Source organism: Callorhinus ursinus, unplaced genomic scaffold (genome assembly GCF_003265705.2).
Source record: "Callorhinus ursinus isolate GAN/ISIS: 27379988/994484 unplaced genomic scaffold, GSC_fseal_2.0 scaffold1, whole genome shotgun sequence".
NCBI classification, from domain to species: Eukaryota; Metazoa; Chordata; class Mammalia; order Carnivora; family Otariidae; genus Callorhinus; species Callorhinus ursinus.
Window position 1 is genome coordinate 138,547,377 of NW_027397063.1, and position 20,091 is coordinate 138,567,467.

General features: G+C 43.0%; 1 protein-coding gene across 4 annotated transcripts in view; it reads left to right on the forward strand.

Moving 5' to 3' along the window:
* ULK4 (unc-51 like kinase 4) overlaps positions 1-20,091 on the forward strand; it is a 608,666-nt gene that overhangs the window by 416,330 nt on the left and 172,245 nt on the right. For all 4 annotated transcript variants that reach the window (XM_025883716.2, XM_025883719.2, XM_073901588.1 and 1 more), the window contains 2 exons: positions 8,424-8,590; positions 16,697-16,795. In XM_025883716.2, coding sequence (XP_025739501.1) covers positions 8,424-8,590; positions 16,697-16,795 — 266 coding nt within the window. The remainder of the gene's footprint in view (positions 1-8,423; positions 8,591-16,696; positions 16,796-20,091) is intronic.

Here is a 20,091-nt window from a genome sequence, read left to right on the forward strand (position 1 = left end):
CCCTTCAGGATTATTAATTAAAACATTAGCCTCTGTCATATTTGAGAAGTGCCCAGCCTCTGACCATGATGTACTTCCAGCTTTCAGGTTTGATGGCTTATTTCATTTCAGCAGAATACACCGTTGGGAATTGGTGGGTCCTACGCATCAAGTGAAACTTGTTCAGTGTCCTTCTCCTAACTGGGGAAAGCCAGGCTCCCATGGGCCTTGGTGTTTGGGCAGGGTGTGAGAGGGAAGGCTTAAGATGTAGCGTGGAAGCCAAAGCTCCAAGGCAGAGGGCATGCAGATTTGGGGCCACAACTGCACGGAGAGAATGAAGCCTAGAGCCCAGTGTAGACACCCAGGGTCTCCCAGGAAGGGGCTGGAATAACAGAGGCAAAAACCCACACTAAGGGGGTTCCTAAATTTTTAGACTGAGAAATGGGACATATTTTCGTTTGGGGTCATATCTCTGTGTGTGTGGCTGCTCATTAACCTTTAGCCAGAGCAGGTTTTGTGTGCTTGGATGCTCGGCTCAGGACCCTGAGTTTACAGATGCCTCCATTTCCCCTGCCAGTGTGTCCAGGATGGGCATTGCCACTTTCACCCTCCATGGTTTTATGTTTCAAAGCAGACTCTTAACTCTGCTGATTTGTTGTGATTCTGCATTTGGTGGTACAGCACTGATCAGTTTGGGAAAAAACGATTTTCCCACATCACATCTCACAGATGCCTTTATACTCCTCTTCCAGATTGTCTGTTCAGGGTGACTTTCATGAGCCCTAGGGGAAATGGCTGCATGTTTGTATGATGCAGATATAAAATTATCCACAAGAAAGCCTCAATTTGGGGAGTTTACGTTTGGATTTAAAATGTTGTATTCAAATCATTAATGATAGAAATATAAATTGCTTTCAAAAGCTTGGCGATTCAAAGTGTACTCTCATATAATCTCTCTAGTCCAACAGATTTTGAAAAAAATAATAATATAATCAGGACACAGTGACCGGAGCTGGAAATAGCTCATGTGCATGAATATTCCCAGAACATTAAACACTTGAAAATAACTCATGGGGATGATTCCTTTAGAGATTTGCTTATAATTAACACAAAATAATTCTTGGATTTTTTTTTTTTTGATGAGTTGGTTGTAATTAATGCAAAGTAATTCTTGGGTTCTGTAGCTTGATGAATTTTGATTTCTCTTTGAGGTGTTAGGTTGGAGTATTAAGAAGTTCCTATGATGATGTTTGACCAGAGGACTGGGAAATGCTAGAGCCCCATTTCAGATACCTTTGTACAGCGTCTCTGAGGGAGCTGATGGACAATCAAGGCACAGAAACCTTCTTTATTATGCGGGTCTGCGTAGAAGGTTGTTTTTAGCCTTACTTCCTATATTAGGTCCACCTGCCACACTGGGAACAAAGTTGGTTGTGACTTTCCCTGTGTATTTGCCTCAGTGTTGAAACATCAGTCTTGCATCTTAACACTCGGGCGGGGGAGCCTCCCTTTTCCCTTCACACGGGTGCGTACCAGCTTGTACCAATGGAGAGAGGCGGGAGACACAGCCAGGGGCTGTGCATTTGCCCAGGGGCTGGAACAGAGCTGACCTAAGCCACAGGTAGCTACTAAATCTCAGACTGCGTCTGGATGAGAGGTGGGGGGAGAGAGAGGGGAAAAAAAAACCCCAAAACATGAAAGGAATGGCCACACCTTTGTCAGGGGTGCAGGCCTCTGGCTATGCTGTATACCAGCCTTCTTAGTAGAAGAAGAGAGTGGAAAGAGCCATACACGCATGCCCACTGAGAGTTGAATCCCTTGGAGAATTTTCCCTCTGGAGAACACAGCCCTGGCAATGTCCCTGAACTTGACTCTTTCTCTTTGGAGGTAAGAGTATCTTTCTCTTGATTAGCACTTATCTTTGGAGAAGAATAAAAGAACACAAGCAGGAGAATGTTAATGTCCTTTCCTTCCCTTTGCCTCCTTCTTAGAGTTATTCCTCCACTTTAGTAAAACGCATCCTGTTTTAGCTCATTCACAGAGCTTTGCCAATGTTAGCAATCTAATCCTTGAGGCCCCTGGGGTAAGATGAGGGGACAAAGAGCAGTCCCTCATTTTGCTCCATAGTGGATGTGGTCAGCCTTATGCAAATGCAGGTTCAAGCCCTTCCTTCCAAGAAACAGTATTTCCTAACTCCCTCTATGGGGAAATTCTGGACACAGTGTGGAAGCAAACATGTCAAAACATACAGGGTTTTTGGGGAAAGTGTACCAAGAAAGATCCAGTAACTTGAAGTTTGACTTCAGGCCACAGGATTACCAACGACTGGCATCAGTTGTCTGGAAATGACCCAGTCAGTGAACTTTCCTCAGGCTTATGAACTGTGGCGATGAAACACCCTTCCCTGACACCTTTTTCTTTTTTTAAATTCTAGTCATTTCTTTTTATCTACGACATGATTATGTTATCATGATTATTTCTCTAGTAACACCTTTTCCTTCCTTTCCTCTGTAAAGCCTGCCCCTGTCTTGGATTTGCTCAGTGCTGCTTGTCTTGCTTGTTTGTGTTGACTGTCCTTTGGGAACCCTTCCGCTCTCTCTGGTCATCTTCAATTTCTGTTTTCTCCGGTCTTGACTGCCACCCACTTTCTAGGTTTTAATCTCCAACTGCCTTTGGTCATTGGCTTTTGGTTGTTATCTCAAACTCATGTCTTAAAAGGTATCTTACAGTGCCTAGAAAACTCATTCCCCAGTTATTCCAGTGCTGATACAGTTCTCCTATTCCTTATTGACCCTTTTTGGCCCCATTCCACTGTTGCCACCAAGTTACAAGTCACACTGCTTTAGTGATGTGTCTGCCTTCCTCCTTGCTTCCCACCACCACTTGGTTATGGCACCACCTCAGTGGCCTACTCATTGGTCTTCGGGTCTCAGTTCCCCACTGGTTGGTCCAAGAGGCTTCACAATATTGACTTTGGAGTTATACATGGGTTCAGATCACTTCTGTGACTTGTACTTAACTCTGTAACCTTGAACTTGGTACTTGAGTACTTGTTATTTGAGTCTTTGTTTTTGCTTATATAAAATGGAGATATCAGCATCTGCCTCGCAGAGCTCTTACAGAATTCAGGTGAGGTATTCAGTGTAAAAAGCCAAGTAAAGGCCCATTGCCAGACACAGAGCAGTGCTCAGTACATGCTGCTATCATCCCAGCACAGGCTGCACTGTCAAAGTATGGAAAATTTCCATCACTCTAGAAGGTTCCATCCTGTCCCTTCCCTAGAGGCAACTACTGTTCTGATCTTAATCAACATAGATATTTTTTCCAGAATCTTATAGATGTAATCATACCACTGAATTTATACACCTGTTTCTGGTATCTATCTCTCAGCACCCTTTTTGAGATTCATCCGTGTCCTTGTGGGATTCAGTGGCTCAATTCTTTTTATTGCTGACTAGTATTCCATTGTATGAATATATCTTAATGTGTTCGCCCATTCTCCTCTTGATGGACAGCTGGGCTATCTCTAGCTTGGGGCTATTTTGAATAAAGGTCTAATGAGTCTTTCTGTGGATGTAGGTTTTCATTTTACTTGGGTAAATACTTAGGAGTGGAATTGCTAGGTAATATACTAACTGTATATTTAAATTTATAAAAACGGCAACTATTTCCCATCAGCAGTGTATATGAGTACTGGTCTCTCCACATCCTTACCAACATTTGGTGTTCTCAGCTTTTTTCATTATAATTATTCCTGTTTGTGTGTGGTCGTATCTCACTGTGATTTTAATTTGCATTTTGCTCATGACTAGTGATGTTGAACATTTTTCATGTGCTTATTGACATATATCTTTTGTGAACAGACTGTTTAAGTTTTTTACCCATCTTTAAAATTGTCTTTTTATTATTGAGTTGTAGGAACTGTTTGTGTATTCTGCATGTAAATTCTTTATTAGATATCTATGTTGTAAATACTTAATTTTTTTTTAAAGATTTTATTTATTGAGAGAGAGAGCGTGTGCATGAGATGGGGGAGGGGCAGAGGGAGAAGCAGACTCCCTGCTGAGCAGGGAGCCCGATGCGGGACTTGATCCCGGGACTCCAGGATCATGACCTGAGCTGAAGGCAGTCGCTTAACCAACTGAGCCACCCAGGCGCCCCTGTAAATACTTAATTTTGTGATGAAGTTTAGTTTACTGATTTTTAAATGATCCATACTTTTTGAGACCTTAAAAATCTTGCCTGCCTCCTAGTTACAAAGATCTTCTTTTATATCTTATTCTAGAACCTTTACAGTTTTAGTTTTTATGTGAAGATCTGTGATTCATGTGAAACTAATTTTGCATATCATATGATGTCGTGGTCAAGGATCCTTCTCTCCATATGGATACTCAGTTTTTCCACCTCCTTTTGTTGAAAAGAGTTTTTTTTGTAAAGAATTCATTTGTTGCAATTTATGTGACTATATATGTGTGGGTCCATTTCTGGACTCTGAAACTGGAATTATTGGCATGAAGTCATTATTTTTCTCTGTCGATGCATATTTGTTATCTCTGTCCACTGAATCAGTGACCCAGTAGCAATGAGCATCCTTAGTGCTTAGATCATGGTTTCCAAACAGTTTCTTCTTAAAAGACACCAGGGCTTCTTGGGGAAGTAGCTAATGCCCAATCTGAGACAGGAATTTTTTATTTAAATTCATTTTATTTAAATGAATTTTTTATTTAAATTCATTTTGAGGCAGGAATTCTTAAGATGAACTTGGGACGTATTGTATAGCAGTGGCCAGGACACTTTCAAGGGGCTGTCAGTAGCCAAAGATGGAAACAAGTTGAATATTAAAAAAAAAAAAGATTGAACCCACTGAAATCCATAAAATGTATTCTTTAAAAATCCACTGTATTCAGAATGACGCCACAAAATGAATTCATTAGTAACTTTTGGTAGTTTCTAGCTTCCCCACCCTCTCCCCCATTAGTCATATTTGGTAATTGCTAAAACTCCAAAATCATTGTTCTGAAAACTGGTAAATGACAACAAAGAAATATTTATCAAACATATCCTGCCTTTCCTTTACAAACCATATTTTATAACCAAATAGTTGATAAAAGAAGATTCTTTCTCTCTCTCTCTTTCTTTCTTCCTTTCTTCCTTCCTTCCTTCCTTCCTTCCTTCCTTCCTTCCTTCCTTCCTTCCTTCCTTTCTTTCTTTCTTTCTTTCTCTCTCTTTCTCTCTCTCTCTCTCTCTCCCCCACCTCTTTCTCTCTTCCTTCTCCTTCCTTCCTTCCTTTGAGAGACAGTGAGTGAGAGAGAGAGCCGGAGCAAGGGGCAGGGCAGAGGGAGAAGCAGGCTCCCCACTGATCAGGGGAGCCCTATGTGGGGCTCATCCTAGGACCCCGGGATCATGACCTGAGCCAAAGGCAAATGCTTAACTGACTGAGCCACTGAGGCACCCCAAGAAGATTATTTATAGAAGAAAACCAGCTGAAAAAAATATGGAAGGAATGATAGAATTTGAAACTTACTGTATTGCCCTTATCTAATGAAATGTGGGACTAGATGGTGGTCCTTAGTAGGTAAACATTTGATGTTGAACTTTATAATGAATGGGTTAGGCTAATAATCTCTGAACCTGATCAATTTTAACATTGTTAAGTGTAGAATGGCTAGACAGTGTATCCTTCCAGATATGATGCAACAGGACATGTAGAGACCCAGCCCCAAGTATTATTGCCAAAATAATTGAACCTGAATTAAGTAGAGTCTCTAGTCGCTACAATTACCATTTTGCAGGAAGTACAGGGATACAGGAACATCACCACAAGAAAATCTACAGGAGGGATGCCTGGGTGGCTCAGTCATTAAGTGTCTGCCTTCGGCTCGGGTCATGATCCCAGGGTCCTGGGATCGAGCCCCACATCGGGCTCCCTGCTCCGCGGGAAGCCTGCTTCTCCCTCTCCCACTCCCCCTGCTTGTGTTCCCTCTCTCACTGTGTCTCTGTCAAAGAAATAAATAAAATCTTTTAAAAAAAAAACCTATAGGAAAACAACGTCCTAACTTCTCCAAAAATAAATGGCATGAAAATTGCAGGTGGGGGAAAGACTGTTAGACATTAAAGGAGATGTAAGGTCTGCAACCAAATGGAATGTGTGGACCTGGTTTGTATCCCGATTTCAACAAATTAATCCTTAAAAAGACAGTTTGAGACAGTTGAGTTTTAAACATAGGCTGCGTATTGCCTATATTAAATAAATTTCATTTTATTAAGTGGTAATGTTTAAAAAAAAAGAACCTTTATCTGTTAGACTCTACAGAAGTATTTACAGGAGAAATAAGATGATGTCTGGTGTTTACTTTAAAATCCTAAAAAATAACATGGGGATAGATTAACCAAAGATGGTCAAAAGTGTTGATAACTATTGAAGAAAGTGATGGGAGTTCTTTTTACAGAACTGTCTTGTGGCTTTCTTTGTTTTCATAATAAGAAGTTTAAATGAGAAAAACGTGTATTTTGACCCTGAAGTGTAAGTTCTAGCCATGAAGAGCATTGAATATATGACTGAGAATAGACCACTTGACATCCTACTAATGAGCTTGCTGGCATTATCACTGCTGTGGAGAAATATTTTGTGTGATGCTTCATTTCTAATCTCCTATGAGCACCTTCCCGACAGTGTGTAAAGTCAGAACGTGGCATTTGTTGCCCGCTTTCTCACCTAGCAGGCTGGAAAGACTTCCCGTCCCAGCTGGGATCCAATTGCGTTCATTGTTTGCACTCTTTCCTTGAAGACTGAATGAAGATCGGGAAGATCGCTCGCTGTTGCTCACCAGCTGTTTAGTCTGAGTCAAGCAGCATGTAGAGAGGGGTATCTGTGGGTCTGCCTCCCCCTGTGAAGAGCCACGTCCTTCTCTGCTGTTCACATAGTTCTCACCCTACTGCACCTTTGACCCTTTACGTGATGTGTCACAAAGTAATCCTAAACCCCCAAAGGAAAACCTCTTGTAGCATGTATTTACCAAACACTGTGTTTTAAAGCCCTTCTGCCCTGTCTGCAACTCATGAATGCCAAAGTGCTGATTCATGGCGTGCGAATGAGCGGCCTCACTCGGAGGAGAATGCCTTCTGGTGTCATGTACATGTCATAATAATTGCTTTTCTATACTGTGTGTTGTTCATGATATGTGCGATCCAACCTTGTCATAGATCCATTTTGCCAACAGTTAATTCTACCTTCTCTTCAAGTATATTTATCTTCAGCTTTGTGACTTGTACCACTCTTTGCCACAAGGAGTACAACTTTGAGACCTCTATAATTTTGGTTTCTCCCTGCCTTTAGTGACAAAATTAATTACTTTTGAAGTCCAAGAATTATTCTGCACTTGTCTAGGAGAACTTGGTTGCTTTACTGGAAGTGACAATGGCATTGTTTGGGAGAGATACCAAAGCTTGGATGGCTGTGCTTGGCAGAGTTTCCATCCAATTGATCATCTGAAAACTAGGGCCAAATGGATTGCAAGACCAATAAAGTCCAGTTTAGTATACAGCTCCTTACCATGCTTCCTCCTACCATCTCCTGTGTAAAATACTTATTTCTGAAGATTCAGTTTTTCTAGAGCATTCAGGTGATCTACTGATGCCAAAGGTCCTTCACCACTTTAGGTTTCTAACACTGTGTGTTGTATTTTCACCATATTTACATCTGAATCATTTATGTGAATTCAAAGAATGATGCTACATAATAGTATCAATAAAAATGCCAACTTAAATATAAATAATAATGCCCCTACTTTTGCAAATGTGTTATTTGTGACAGACTACATCAAACTAAAAGTTGAAGACCAACTTCACTGTTAATTTAATACGAGGTTTGCAGAGACAAAATGATAGAAGTTAGAAATTTCTAAATTTTGGATTTCTTAAAATCATAATTGATCTTACATTTCAAATTTTTTTTTTTAATACATGTGGGAAAAAAATGCTTCATTGCTTTATCCTCTTGGAATGACCTGATTACTTGTAGATCCTTGGGTCCCCTGGGTCCACATGTAGAGCCTGATCCATACTGTGAAGAACTGAACCTCAGAGAACCTGGAGACAGTATGTTCATATGTAACATGTTTTCTTCCAGTGTCAGGGAGCCCTCTGTCTTTGTGAAGCCTGTTCATGTAGGATTGTGTTTCTCAAAGTGTAATTTGGGGAACCCTTGCATCAAGTCACCTGGGGAGCTTATGTAACACGTCCCAGGCTCCTGAGCAGACTCTGAGAGTGAGGCCTGGAAACCTGCATTTTTAAAAACTGCCTGAGGGTATCCTGTACGAGTACAATTGAAAGCCTGCTTCAAGTTTATGCAACATAGAATACACATGCCTGCTCCACTGGGTTTATATGGCACATTATTTTGTAATTTACAAGGCATGTTCTACCCTTCTCCTTTTTACGCTCAGGTCTGGTCCGCCATGTCTGTGACCTCTTCACTGACACCGCCACACTGTGCTTGGACGTGGACAATAAGAACAACAACAAGATGGCAGCTGCGCTGCTCTTCTCTCTGCTCGATATTCTGCATGGCATGCTGACCTACACATCCAGTGTCGTTCGACTGGCTCTGCAGGTACAGGGCCTCTCCTCCCATGTCTTAACCCTACACCACGTCACCCTTCCCTTTTGTTCTCTCCTTCCCGATCTTTCTCTAATATGTTTTTATTTTTGAGGAAGAACATATGATTCTATAGACTACGAGATAAGCCATCTTGGGGTGACCACTGTCAAGGACACGTTCTGTGATCACACAATCTGAAAGGAAAGCAAGGGAGGCCTAAGGAAACACTTGCCAAGAGCTAGTCGGGGAAGTCTACTGATGGAGGAGATCGTTTGCCTTACAGGCACCCTAGGGCCGACCCTGCAGTGTGCCATCTTTCCTGTCTAGGGATGGCGCTCCAGCCCACCCTCAACAGGATGAATTAACTTGCTACAGACAATGGATTGAGATTTTAGGCAAACACACACACACACACACACACACACAAACACACGTTTATACACATATATACACGTACAACACATAAATTTTCTCATTTTCTATTATGACCAATAACATGGAATTCCAGGACAGTTTTTGAGGACTAGAAGTGTGTTCAGTGTCTACTGGGAAAGTCAATTCATCCCAAACTATAACCTGAATTTACTTTGCATCATGCTGTAAGGAAGGAAGGGGATGTGGGTTTATTGAGTGCTTTCTGTGTTGGGTGTTAGGTGCCTACACATGCCTATTTCATTTAACCAACTGAGTCTGCTGATACTTAGATTATGTGAAAGCATACAGCCAAGATGAACTCATTTTATATTTAAAATCCTGGTAAAATTGCAAGAGGTATATACATCAAATGGTAGCATTCTGGCTTGGAGAGATGCAGAAGCTCAAGTTGAAACCAAGCTGTTTGATACTTTGCCAAGAGTCATAGTAGCTGAGCCAAGAATGATTCCCTAGACTCTGGTTTATTCTCTATTATTCTTCATTCTGATAAATGGTATCTTTTATCCCCAATTGAGCTGGTCAGTGTTTAGCTTGTCCAGTGTGGTTTAATAAATGATTCCAAGATCCCCTAGTAAACATGATAGTTAGTGTTTAACCCAAACTTGTAAAGCCGGTAGATAGAAGTGGCCTTCAAACTACCTGGTTGTTTTTATTTGCTCATCTATAAGAATTGCAAGCTAACTGAGCACTATTAAGTACTTATGCAATCCTGAGTTACAAATTTCTCTTCACTTTTCCTCTCTTTCCTGGTGTTTTTTTCAGAGAATGTTGTTTCTTATTTCAGTTTCAACAGGGGTTTTAGGTAATTCTTCAAGGCGCCATCGATAGGTACTCTTGCAAGATGCTTTGATGATATCAATCTGTAAAAGATTATGTTTTGTAGATTGTAGATAAAAAGGATCAGAAGTTTAAAAATTCCAGAACAATAGAAATCCTTTTATTACAAGTGATTTAGAGAGATATTCAAGGATTTTAAAAGAAAACTCCTTAATACAAAATATTTTCTAATTCTTTTTTTTTTAATGTTCTAGTGTACTGATAGATCACTGTGTCTTTTTCATTTCTTCCACACCACTGTATATTTTACTGCTAACATCTTTCTAAATCTTCCCCTGAATACCTGCCATGTATTGCTTTTGGCCTTGACTACCGACTTTGATCTTCATATACCGTGTCAATCTGAAAGAGATGGAGTCCTTGGAGACAGAATTAGGGGAAAGGGCTGGGAAAAGAAATTGCATGTGTATCAAAGACACATCCTCCTAGAACAGGGAGCTAGAAGTACTTTCCAAACCTAAGGTCACCTCTTCCCTTTATAAACATGCTCCAGGGGCACCTGGGTGGCTCAGTTGGTTGAACGTCTGCCTTCGGCTCAGGTCATGATCCTGGAGTCCTGGGATCAAGCCCCGCTTAGGGCTCCCTGCTCATCAAAGAGTCTGTTTCTCCCTCTGCCCCTCACCCTGCTCATGCTCTTTCTCTCTCACTTTCTTTCAAATAATCTTGGGACATCTGGATGGCTCAGTCAGTTAAGCATCTGCCTTCAGCTGCAGTCGTGATCTCGGGATCCTGGGATCGAGCCCCACTTCAGGTTCTCTGCTCAGCGGGGAGTCTGCTTCTCCATCCCCTTCTCCCTCTGACTGCTTGCTCTCTCTCAAATAAATAAATTAAAAAATCTTTTCAAAATGAAAAAATTAAAATTAAAAAAAATAAAATCTTAAAAAAATAAAGTAAAAAGAAAATATATAAACATGCTCCACCCTGGGGATTCTTCTGCATTCAATACCTGATCTACTTTTAACAGGAATGACTGTCAAGCAGCAGAGTTGAGGGTTGCCAGTGTTTAAATGATAAGTGCTTTGCTTTGCTTTTTCAGGGAGGAGAGTGATATCATGTAAGAATGTGTGCTAGGGAGGCGGGGACCGTGGGAAGGTGGGTGTTAGAAGCAGGAGTTCAGTCCCTGCCCCTAACATGCCTTGTGATTCAAAATCAGTCCTGGTGTAACCTGAGGGTTGTGTGGGAGAGATGTGGAAGCAAAGACAAGTACATGCTCCAGACTCACTCGTGTGGGATGGACTTTGGATGCAAATCCCAGCCACACCACTTTCCACCTGTATGACCTTGGGCAAGCTTCTTCACCTGCCTAATATTGGTTTCCTCATATGCAGAGTAGAAATGATAAAAACTGCTCTGCTGGGTCATCGTATGACTTAAATGAGAGAAGAAGATACATGTGAGTAGATGTAAATAGGTAGTGCCTTGTGTGTGTGTGTGTGTGTATATGGCCCAGGGAAGGTCAGCACTAAATGGTCGCTGTATCATTAACAGAAGAAGAGAAGTGCTCCCCTCACATTCTTGTTTACAGAAGGCTTCCTGTGGACCATGACTTCCTCAGGTCCGTGTCCTGGCGCGTGGGAGGCTGCTCAGGCCATGGCTCCTGACTGAACTGACTCCTGGCAGGCTTATGAAATACTTAATTTATGGTTTATTTCTGTACTTATTAGCCTGGAACACAGCTGGGTACTGAGATTTCGGCAGGGATCTAGAGAGGGAAGGGTGTTAGCGCTCGGGGAGCTCGCGGTTTCTGAAGGAAGACCGTCGCTACACAAATGGCAAGGAAATCATCATCCCATTACATCTGTGAGCACGCAGCTGCTGTGAGGTACAGGGTGCTGCAGGGTGAACGTGGGCGAAGAGAACCTAACTGAGTTTGGGGGGTCGGGAAGCCCACTTCAATATTTAAATCCAGGTCCCCTCACCGCCCCCCCCCCCCGTCTGGGCCCTGACTATCATTTGTGAAGTGATGGGGGACCTTTTTCCACTGCTCTTGTGATCGTGGGACCGTTAAACTGCTGTTTCTCTGCAAACATGCTGGTGTTGCTGAAAGACTGGAATGTGGACACAAGTCTGTTGAAATGATCCAGTTTGACTCCTCTGTGGTGTTCCCCTTGCTCATGCCCATCGGCTACCCTCTACCTGGCCGCCAAATGCAAGGGAGATTTTTCTGCCATCGCTCGTAGTCTTCTCCATGCCTCTCCCTTCTGTGGCAAACGTCAGTGACATCTCGTTGTCTGTGATGGGATCTTCTACTCGTTGGTGAGACATTCAAGGCCCGGTATGATCCAGCCCCAGGGTGCCTTCCCGCCTGATGTGCCCGGCCTCCGTGCTGACCACTCCCATGGCGAACAGTCGGCTCTCGGTCTTTCACTGCCATGCCTTTTCCTTCTGTGGTTCCCAGCCCCTGCAATGCTGTTCTCCACCCTCTTCCCTGTAGACCTCCTTCCCACCATGGAAACGACAAAGTCACATGTCGTCTTCTCTTACTTGCCCCCACCACCCAAATTGTGTCCACCTCTACTTTTACACTCTACCTTTAGCACGGTTGTGTGTAAGCACGCTATGCTATGGAGCAGGCAGTGCGAGCCTACAGAGTGGGGACTGAATTGTGTCATCTGCACATTGTGAGAACTCACATGGTGGTGACTGGGGAGCACAGGGAGTGCTGAACTGGTCCGGGTGCCACCATTGCGGGTTGGGCCCCATTGTGGGGACATCAGACAGTAGCTACCTGCAGAATTGACTGCTCTTGTTCTCCACAGCTGCCTTCCCTCCATGTTTTTTTTTTCAATTTTTAAAACATATTTTATTTATTAATTTGAGAGAGAGAGAGAGCATTAGTTGTGGGGGGAGGAGCAGAGGGAGAAGCACACTCCCCACTGAGTAGGGAACCTGACCTGGGGCTCTATCCCAGGGCTCTGAGATCGTGACCTGAGCTGAAGGCAGATGCTTAACCAACTGAGCCACCCAGGCGCCCCACCTCTGTATTTATTTAACAAACCTCTCTTGAGTACCTACCTGCATGCACTAGATTCATGTAGCAGTGCTAGATAGAATAGAACTCTATTTGCCTGGCCTTTTGTTTATTTTCATTTTTTGAACACTGTACTCCTTTATCTCATTTTGAGTAATGCTCTGTTGCCATTTAATATTAAAGATGGCTCATAAGTTGACATTCCCATGTTTTATATGTTTAAGACTATTAAGTTTATATTTCTACCCAGAGTCCTCCCAGGAAATCTACCCTTAGAGATCCAACAGCTTTCTCCAAATAATCACTAGAACCCCCCCATTGTCACCTCAAGTTCAACACGTCCAAAGCTCAGCTTGGGATTTGCCTCCCCAGCAAGGCTGGTCACTTTCCTCTTGCTATATATACTAGAAACCCAGGAGTCATCCTTAAAATTTTTCTTTTTTTCATACTCCATATCTAATCTGTCCTCCAATAATGTAGATTTTACCTTAAATATCTAGTAAGTCCAGCCACTTCTCTCAAACCCTACTGCTGCCTCCCTGGTGCAGTCTACCATCTTCTCTTGCTTAGACCATAACTGAGTGGGTCAAGAACACTGGATGGCTGGGAGTGGGGTCAGTTACCATATGGCCGTGATGGGGGAAAGTGAATTGTAGACCAGAGGCAAGGGCAGAGGGCCTGAATGGAGAGGACAATAGCAGTGTCATAGCAGAAAAGAGAATCCTTGCTGCAGAAAGGGCCCTTTACGAAATGCAGACAGTGGGCCATGGATGTGGGTATCAAGGGCTGCCTTTAGGGAGTGGTGACATTAGGGACCTGGAGATAGACTGAGAGAAGAGGTGAACTTGGGCCCCAGAAATTGTTGCTCAGCTTCTGTTTTTCTTCCTGTGGGAAACCCTGCTGGGATCCCTCTGTGCACAGAGCTTCCACTGCAGTCCCATATTTTTTTTTTAATTTTTTTATTGTTATGTTAATCACCATATATTACATCATTAGTTTTTGATGCAGTGTTCCATGATTCATTGTTTGTTCATAACACCCAGTGCTCCATGCAGAATGTGCCCTCCTCAATACCCATCACCAGGCTAACCCATCCCCCCACCCCCCTACCCTCTAAACCCTCAGTTTGTTTTTCAGAGTCCATCATCTCTCATGTTTCGTCTCCCCCTCTGACATACTCCCCTTTTCTTCCTCTCCTGTTATCTTCTTCTTTTCCTTTTTTCTTAAAATATGTTGCGTTATTTGTTTCAGAAGTACAGATCTGTGATTCAACAGTCTTACACAATTCACAGCGCTCACCGTAGCACATACCCTCCCCAATGTCTATCACCCAGCCATCCCATCCCTCCCACCCCCAACCACTCCAGTAACACTCAGTTTGTTTCCTGAGATTAAGAATTCCTCATATCAGTGAGGTCATGTGATACATGTCTTTCTCTGATTGACTTATTTCACTCAGCATAACACCCTGCAGTTCCATCCACGTCGTTGCAAATGGCAAGATCTCATTCCTTTTGATGGCTGCATAATACTCCATTGTGTATATATACCACATCTTCTTTATCCATTCATCTGTCGATGGGCATCTTGGCTCTTTCCACAGTTTGGCCACTGTGGACATTGCTGCTATAAACATTGGGGTACACGTACCCCTTCGGGTCCCTACATTTGTATCTTTGTGGTAAATACCCAGTAGTGCAATTGCTGGATCGAACGGTAGCTCTAATTTCAACTGTTTGAGGAACCTCCATACTGTTTTCCAGAGGGGTTGCACCAGCTTGCATTCCCACCAACAGTGTAGGAGGGTTCCCCTTTCTCCACATCCCCGCCAACATCTGTCGTTCCCTGACTTGTTAATTTTAGCCATTCTGACGGGTGTGAGGTGGTATCTCATTGAGGTTTTGATTTGGATTTCCCTGATGCCGAGTGATGTTGAGCACTTTTTCATGTGCCTGTTGGCCATTTGGATGTCTTCTTTGGAGAAATGTCTGTTCATGTCTTCTGCCCATTTCTTGATTGGATTATTTGTTCTTTGGGTGTTGAGTTTGATAAGTTCTTTATAGATTTTGGATACTAGCCCTTTATCTGATATGTCGTTTGCAAATATTTTCTCCCATTCTGTCGGTTGTCTTTTGGTTTTGTGGACTGTTTCTTTTGCTGTGCAAAAGCTTTTTATCTTGATGAAATCCCAATAAGGAGAGGAGTTTCTAGTGCATTCCAGATGTGAAGTTCTTGGTTGTGCAGAGAGGCAGCATTCTCTTTCTGGAACCCTTGGCAGCTTTGCAAGGAGGTGGTACCTGAATACTGGTGGGGAGGGTCTGGCTGCTTCTTGGTAACAATAACAAATGGCTATGTGGATTTAGAGGCTATGGAGGACACTGGATGTCCTGGTGGGAGAGTCCTACAGTGTGCACTTGCTTTTGTGGCCCCATCTGCTTGCCTGTGTGGGTTTGGTAAGGAAGCGGTGACATCATATCATGCCCCCCTCTCGGTCCAGGTGCTGGTTTGCAAGACTGCCTTATCTTCCCCAAGAGAGAATCCATTTGCTCTAAAGAATAATGTGTTCATGTGAAAAGGCCAGTATTCTTTTTTTTAATTTATTTTATTATGTTATGTTAATCACCATACATCACATCATTAGTTTTTGATGTAGTGTTCCATGATTCATTGTTTGTGCATAGCACCCAGTGCTCCTATCTTGCACTGTGATTCTGAAGCCAGAATCAGCAGCCAAGAGTCTGAAGGGTTCAGACCTCTGGGGTAGTGCCGCACATTTGTTTTCTGGAGGAAATTCTACCTTTCTGGTAAAATCAGTTGGGAAGATTGGAGGTGGGGGTGGGGAGGAGAGAGGGAAGCTCCATGCTACGATTATGGTGGTTCCCCTTGGCTATCGAGAGGTGCAAGTCCCTCTGAGCCAGAGAAAGCAGGCAGCTCAAGTTCTGTCCAGAAGGAACAGGGCCTTCATGAGAAGGGTCCTAGAGTCCAGGCTAATAACCCGAGACAGGCAGTCTGCAGCCGGCTCTGAAGGCTCTGGCAGAGGTCAGTCCGTACAAGAGGTTTGGTTTCTTCTGAGTGAAATTAAAAATAGCGAAGAAGTGTGTGAATGAAATATGTATATACTGTAGCAAACACACTAGTCAGTGCCTTTTTTCAGTATAAAATTATTCATCCCTTATAGTAGAGATTAGACAGTCCCATAAAACTCCTGAGAGCAGACACACTTAAGAGTAGAACCACTTGCTTCTCATTTTCTTTTTCCAATGCAACTTAAGCCTGTCCTGTCTCGGCAACGGAGACCTGTGTCTGAGGCCTGTCCGTGTGCTGGTATGTTGGACCAACCTTCTAGATGGTATTCAAGCACGTGCATGCGTACAGAGAAGGAGAGCAGAGCAGCATTATACAATGATAGTAGCTTCAGATAATGTGCATAAAAATGCCCGCAAGAAACGAGCATCTGTGATTTGGGGTCTGGCTTTGGCACTCATTGTCTGTGGGGCTTTCGACAAACTACTTCTCTGAACTTCAGTTTTCTCACCCAAAAGATGGGGGTAGCAGCACCCCATGCCAGCATGGTTGGAAAGAGAGAGAGTCCCCGCCCCCCCAGTACATGAACATCAACATCATTCTTTCAAGGACAGCCTTGGTCTTGCTTTATCTGTGGGCCGTCCGGGTGGGCCTCTGTAGCCTGAGCTGGAGGCAGTGGCATTGTTTGCGCCCCTTGTCCTGTTATAACAAGGCATGACCTCTCCTCAGGGGGCCACAGGGGATTGCTTCCTCAGCCCCCTTCCTCTCCTGGACTGAGTGGATCTGTCTCCTCTGGCCAAACTGACTAATCACCAGCAACCCCCCCGCCCCTTGTCTCGTCCTCTCTCAAGGCACAGAAGTCTGGCTCAGGAGGGGACACTCAAGCCGCCGAGGATCTGCTGCTGCTCAGCAAACCTCTGACAGACCTCATTAGCCTGCTCATCCCACTGGTAAGAGCTCACCTGGTGGTGTGTCTCTCAGAACACTGCTGAGGTGAAAGTGATTTTACTTGAATTTCGTGATGCCTTGAATTTCTATACCATTTTACTTCTTTTCAAAGCTGGAACCAAGAGAAATGTCAGAAGATTATTTGGCCTAGAAACACTAAATTTCTCCTTCATTTTAAAACTAGATGGCTTATTCATTTCAATAGGTATTTAAGGCAGAATCTCAAAGCCGTCTTAATGGGAGGAGGTAGGAAATTCGAGAAATGAATTCCAAGAAGGAAGAAGAAATGGTTATGGAGGCCAGTTCTCTCTCAAAAAGATGTTTTAGACTTGTACTTGGCATGCAGGACTCCCGAGGAATGCAGAAGCAGGCACACAGATCTAGAGCATACTCCCCTAAATCTCCACAGAGATAGAAGGAAGTAAGTAAAGTTAAGTGAAGACAAGATGACACAAGACCACTGAAAAGATGGAAAGAGCCCTGCAGAAACTTGGAGTTTGGACCAACTAAACAATTTTACCCAAACTTGAAGGGGACCCAGTGCTTGACACATGATTCCTACAGAGCAGCCAGCCAGAGGGTGGGTTGATGAAATTCCATGAAGACTCCTGAAAACCTCTCCAGATTTGGGGATCCAAGGACTGGGGATCCCTGTAACCCCTGGGAACTTAGGTCTGGTTCCTCGCAGAGACAGACCTTCAGTTCTCTCAAAGCTGCTAGGATTTGTCTTTTTCTGCTTTGTGGCTTTTAAGGAAAGGCAAATGCAATTTGGATGAATAATTCCTTAGACTTAATTATATTTAGCAAATAAAGGTTTGGTTCAATGGGGTGAAAAAGAAAGAGGGGAAAATCCATCAACTCTGGGTTACATTAAATAATGGCATATGTGAAGTAGAGCAGTCACAAAAAAAAAGTGGCAGTGGGCTCACAATGAAGTAAGGGAACATCCCCCAACCCCAGGGAACATCCCCAAACCCCAAAGTAGAAGGATATTTGGTATAGAAAATCTATTGCCTGAAGCTATGTGGAAAACAGAACCCTAGCTGCTCTAGCTCAGAGTGTGGGGGCTGAACCCACATAGCCAGCTGTCTCTTAGGCCAAGGGCAGGAAACAGATGAGGCTCCAGTGAACAGAGGAGAGACTGACACAAACTAGACTCTCTTATATAAGAGACTCAAAATGATATCAAATTAAAAAAATCTATATGCATATATATAAATTGATGCAATATGTGATATACTGGATAATAGTTATATTTATAGAGAAAGATTTAAAAAGACAGATAAAACTGTCTTAAGAAGGACAGATGCAGAGGTGCCTGGGTGGCTCAGTCAGTTGAGCGTCTGACTCTTGGTTCAGCTCAGGTCATGATCTCGGGGTCCTGGGATCAAGCCCCACTGTCGGGCTCTGTGCTCAGCGCAGAGTCTGCTTGTCCCTCTCCCTCCCCCTCTGCTCCTCCCCACACACACACTCTCTCAAATACAATAAAAAGGAAAGACAGATGCAGAATCCATTATAGGTAAAAGTTCTGGGACACTCTTTTTCACATCTATCTTACAGACCAGGTTTTGGTATTTGCCACATTCTTAGATTTGCTTTCTTTTAATAGGTAAATTTATTCCAATTGGATTTATTGTTAAACTTCTCTTTGATCTTAATTTTATTCTTATTTTATATTTTCTTTCTAAATATTTTTTAATATTAACTGTAAGGTTTAATGTACCAAAAAAACTTTCAACAGAACAAAGGAAATTCTACAATGATAAGGAATAAAATTCACAGGCGAACATAATAACTATGAACTTTTTGTGTCAAATTTTAGAGCATAGAACTATATAAACAAAGGACCAAAAACACTCAGGAGGAAATCCAAAAAACACAGTAGTATTGAGAGATTTAACTCCTCTTTCTCATTGCTTTACAGACAAAGTAGCTAAAAATAATGATGTAGAGCAGGGGTCGATAAACTATGGCCTGTGGGCTATGCCTATTTGTAAAGTTTTTTATTTTTTTATTTTATTATTTAAAAGATTATTTGAGAGGGAGAGAGTGTACGCTCTGAGGGGCAGAGGGAGAGGGGGAGAGAGAAAATCTCCAGCAGACTCCCCACTGTGCACAGAGCCTGTCGCAGGGCTGATCCCAGCACCCTGAGATCATGACCTGAGCTGAAGTCAAGAGTCGATGCTCAAGCAACTGAGCCACCCAGGTGCCCCCTACCCCCACACTGCCTATTTTTGTAAATAAATTGAATATAGCCACACAGACCATTTGTTTACATATTGTCTGTGGCTGCTTTTGTTCCTTGATAAGAGTTGAGGAGTTACAACACAGACCTTATAGCTCACAAGTCTATAGTATTTACTATCTGGCTCTTCACAGAAAAAGTTTGCTGACCCCTATATGAAGGGTATAAATATTTTAATAAGATTGTACCCTGAAAACAGAAACTAATTTTTCAGTTTTCAGAAACATCTTTAAAAAGTGGGCCATGCGGGGTGCCTGGGTGGCTCAGTCATTAAGCGTCTGCCTTTGGCTTAGGTCATGATACCGGGGTCCTGGGATCGAGCCCCACATCAGGCTCCCTGCTCAGCGGAGAGCCTGCTTCTCCCTCTCCCCCTCCCCCTGCTTGTGTTCCCTCTCTCGCTGTCTCTCTCTGTCAAATAAATAAATAAAAAGTCTAAAAAAAAAAAAAGTGGGCCATGCATTATGTTAAAAGGACATCAACAAATTCCAGTAAGTTGGAATTGTATAGTCCACATTCTTTAACCACAATACAGTTAAACTAGAAGGAAAAATAAGAATAGAAGATGCACTGTTAGCCAATACAATCCATGACAGTAATCAAAGAATAAGTTTTCATTGTGATTATTTCAGTCTGGGTCCAATCAGAAGGGAGAAACCACACAGTGATTTAAATAGGAGAATTTTAATGTAAAACATCATTAGCCTTGAAAAAAGAGTAACCATAAGATTTACAAAGAACTCTCTAAGGTACCTTAAGTACCTTAGAGAGAGTACTCAGGGAAGGACAGACTTGATCGGGGGCACCCCTATGCTGAGGCTGTGGGTCAGACCTTATTGGGGAAGGCAACCCACGGGACAGTGGACAAGTTTGTTGGGGTGCCTGGTCCAGAAGGGGTGTACTGTTCCCAGGAAAGCCACTGGAGGTGGGAGGACTGAGGTGCCCAGTATTCATAGAGAGAGGACCACAGGAAACAAAGCTATGCAAAAGGCAGATGAGTAGGGGGAGTCAGGTGGCCAGTGTATATGGGAGGGCTGGAGTGCACAGTGTCCCTTG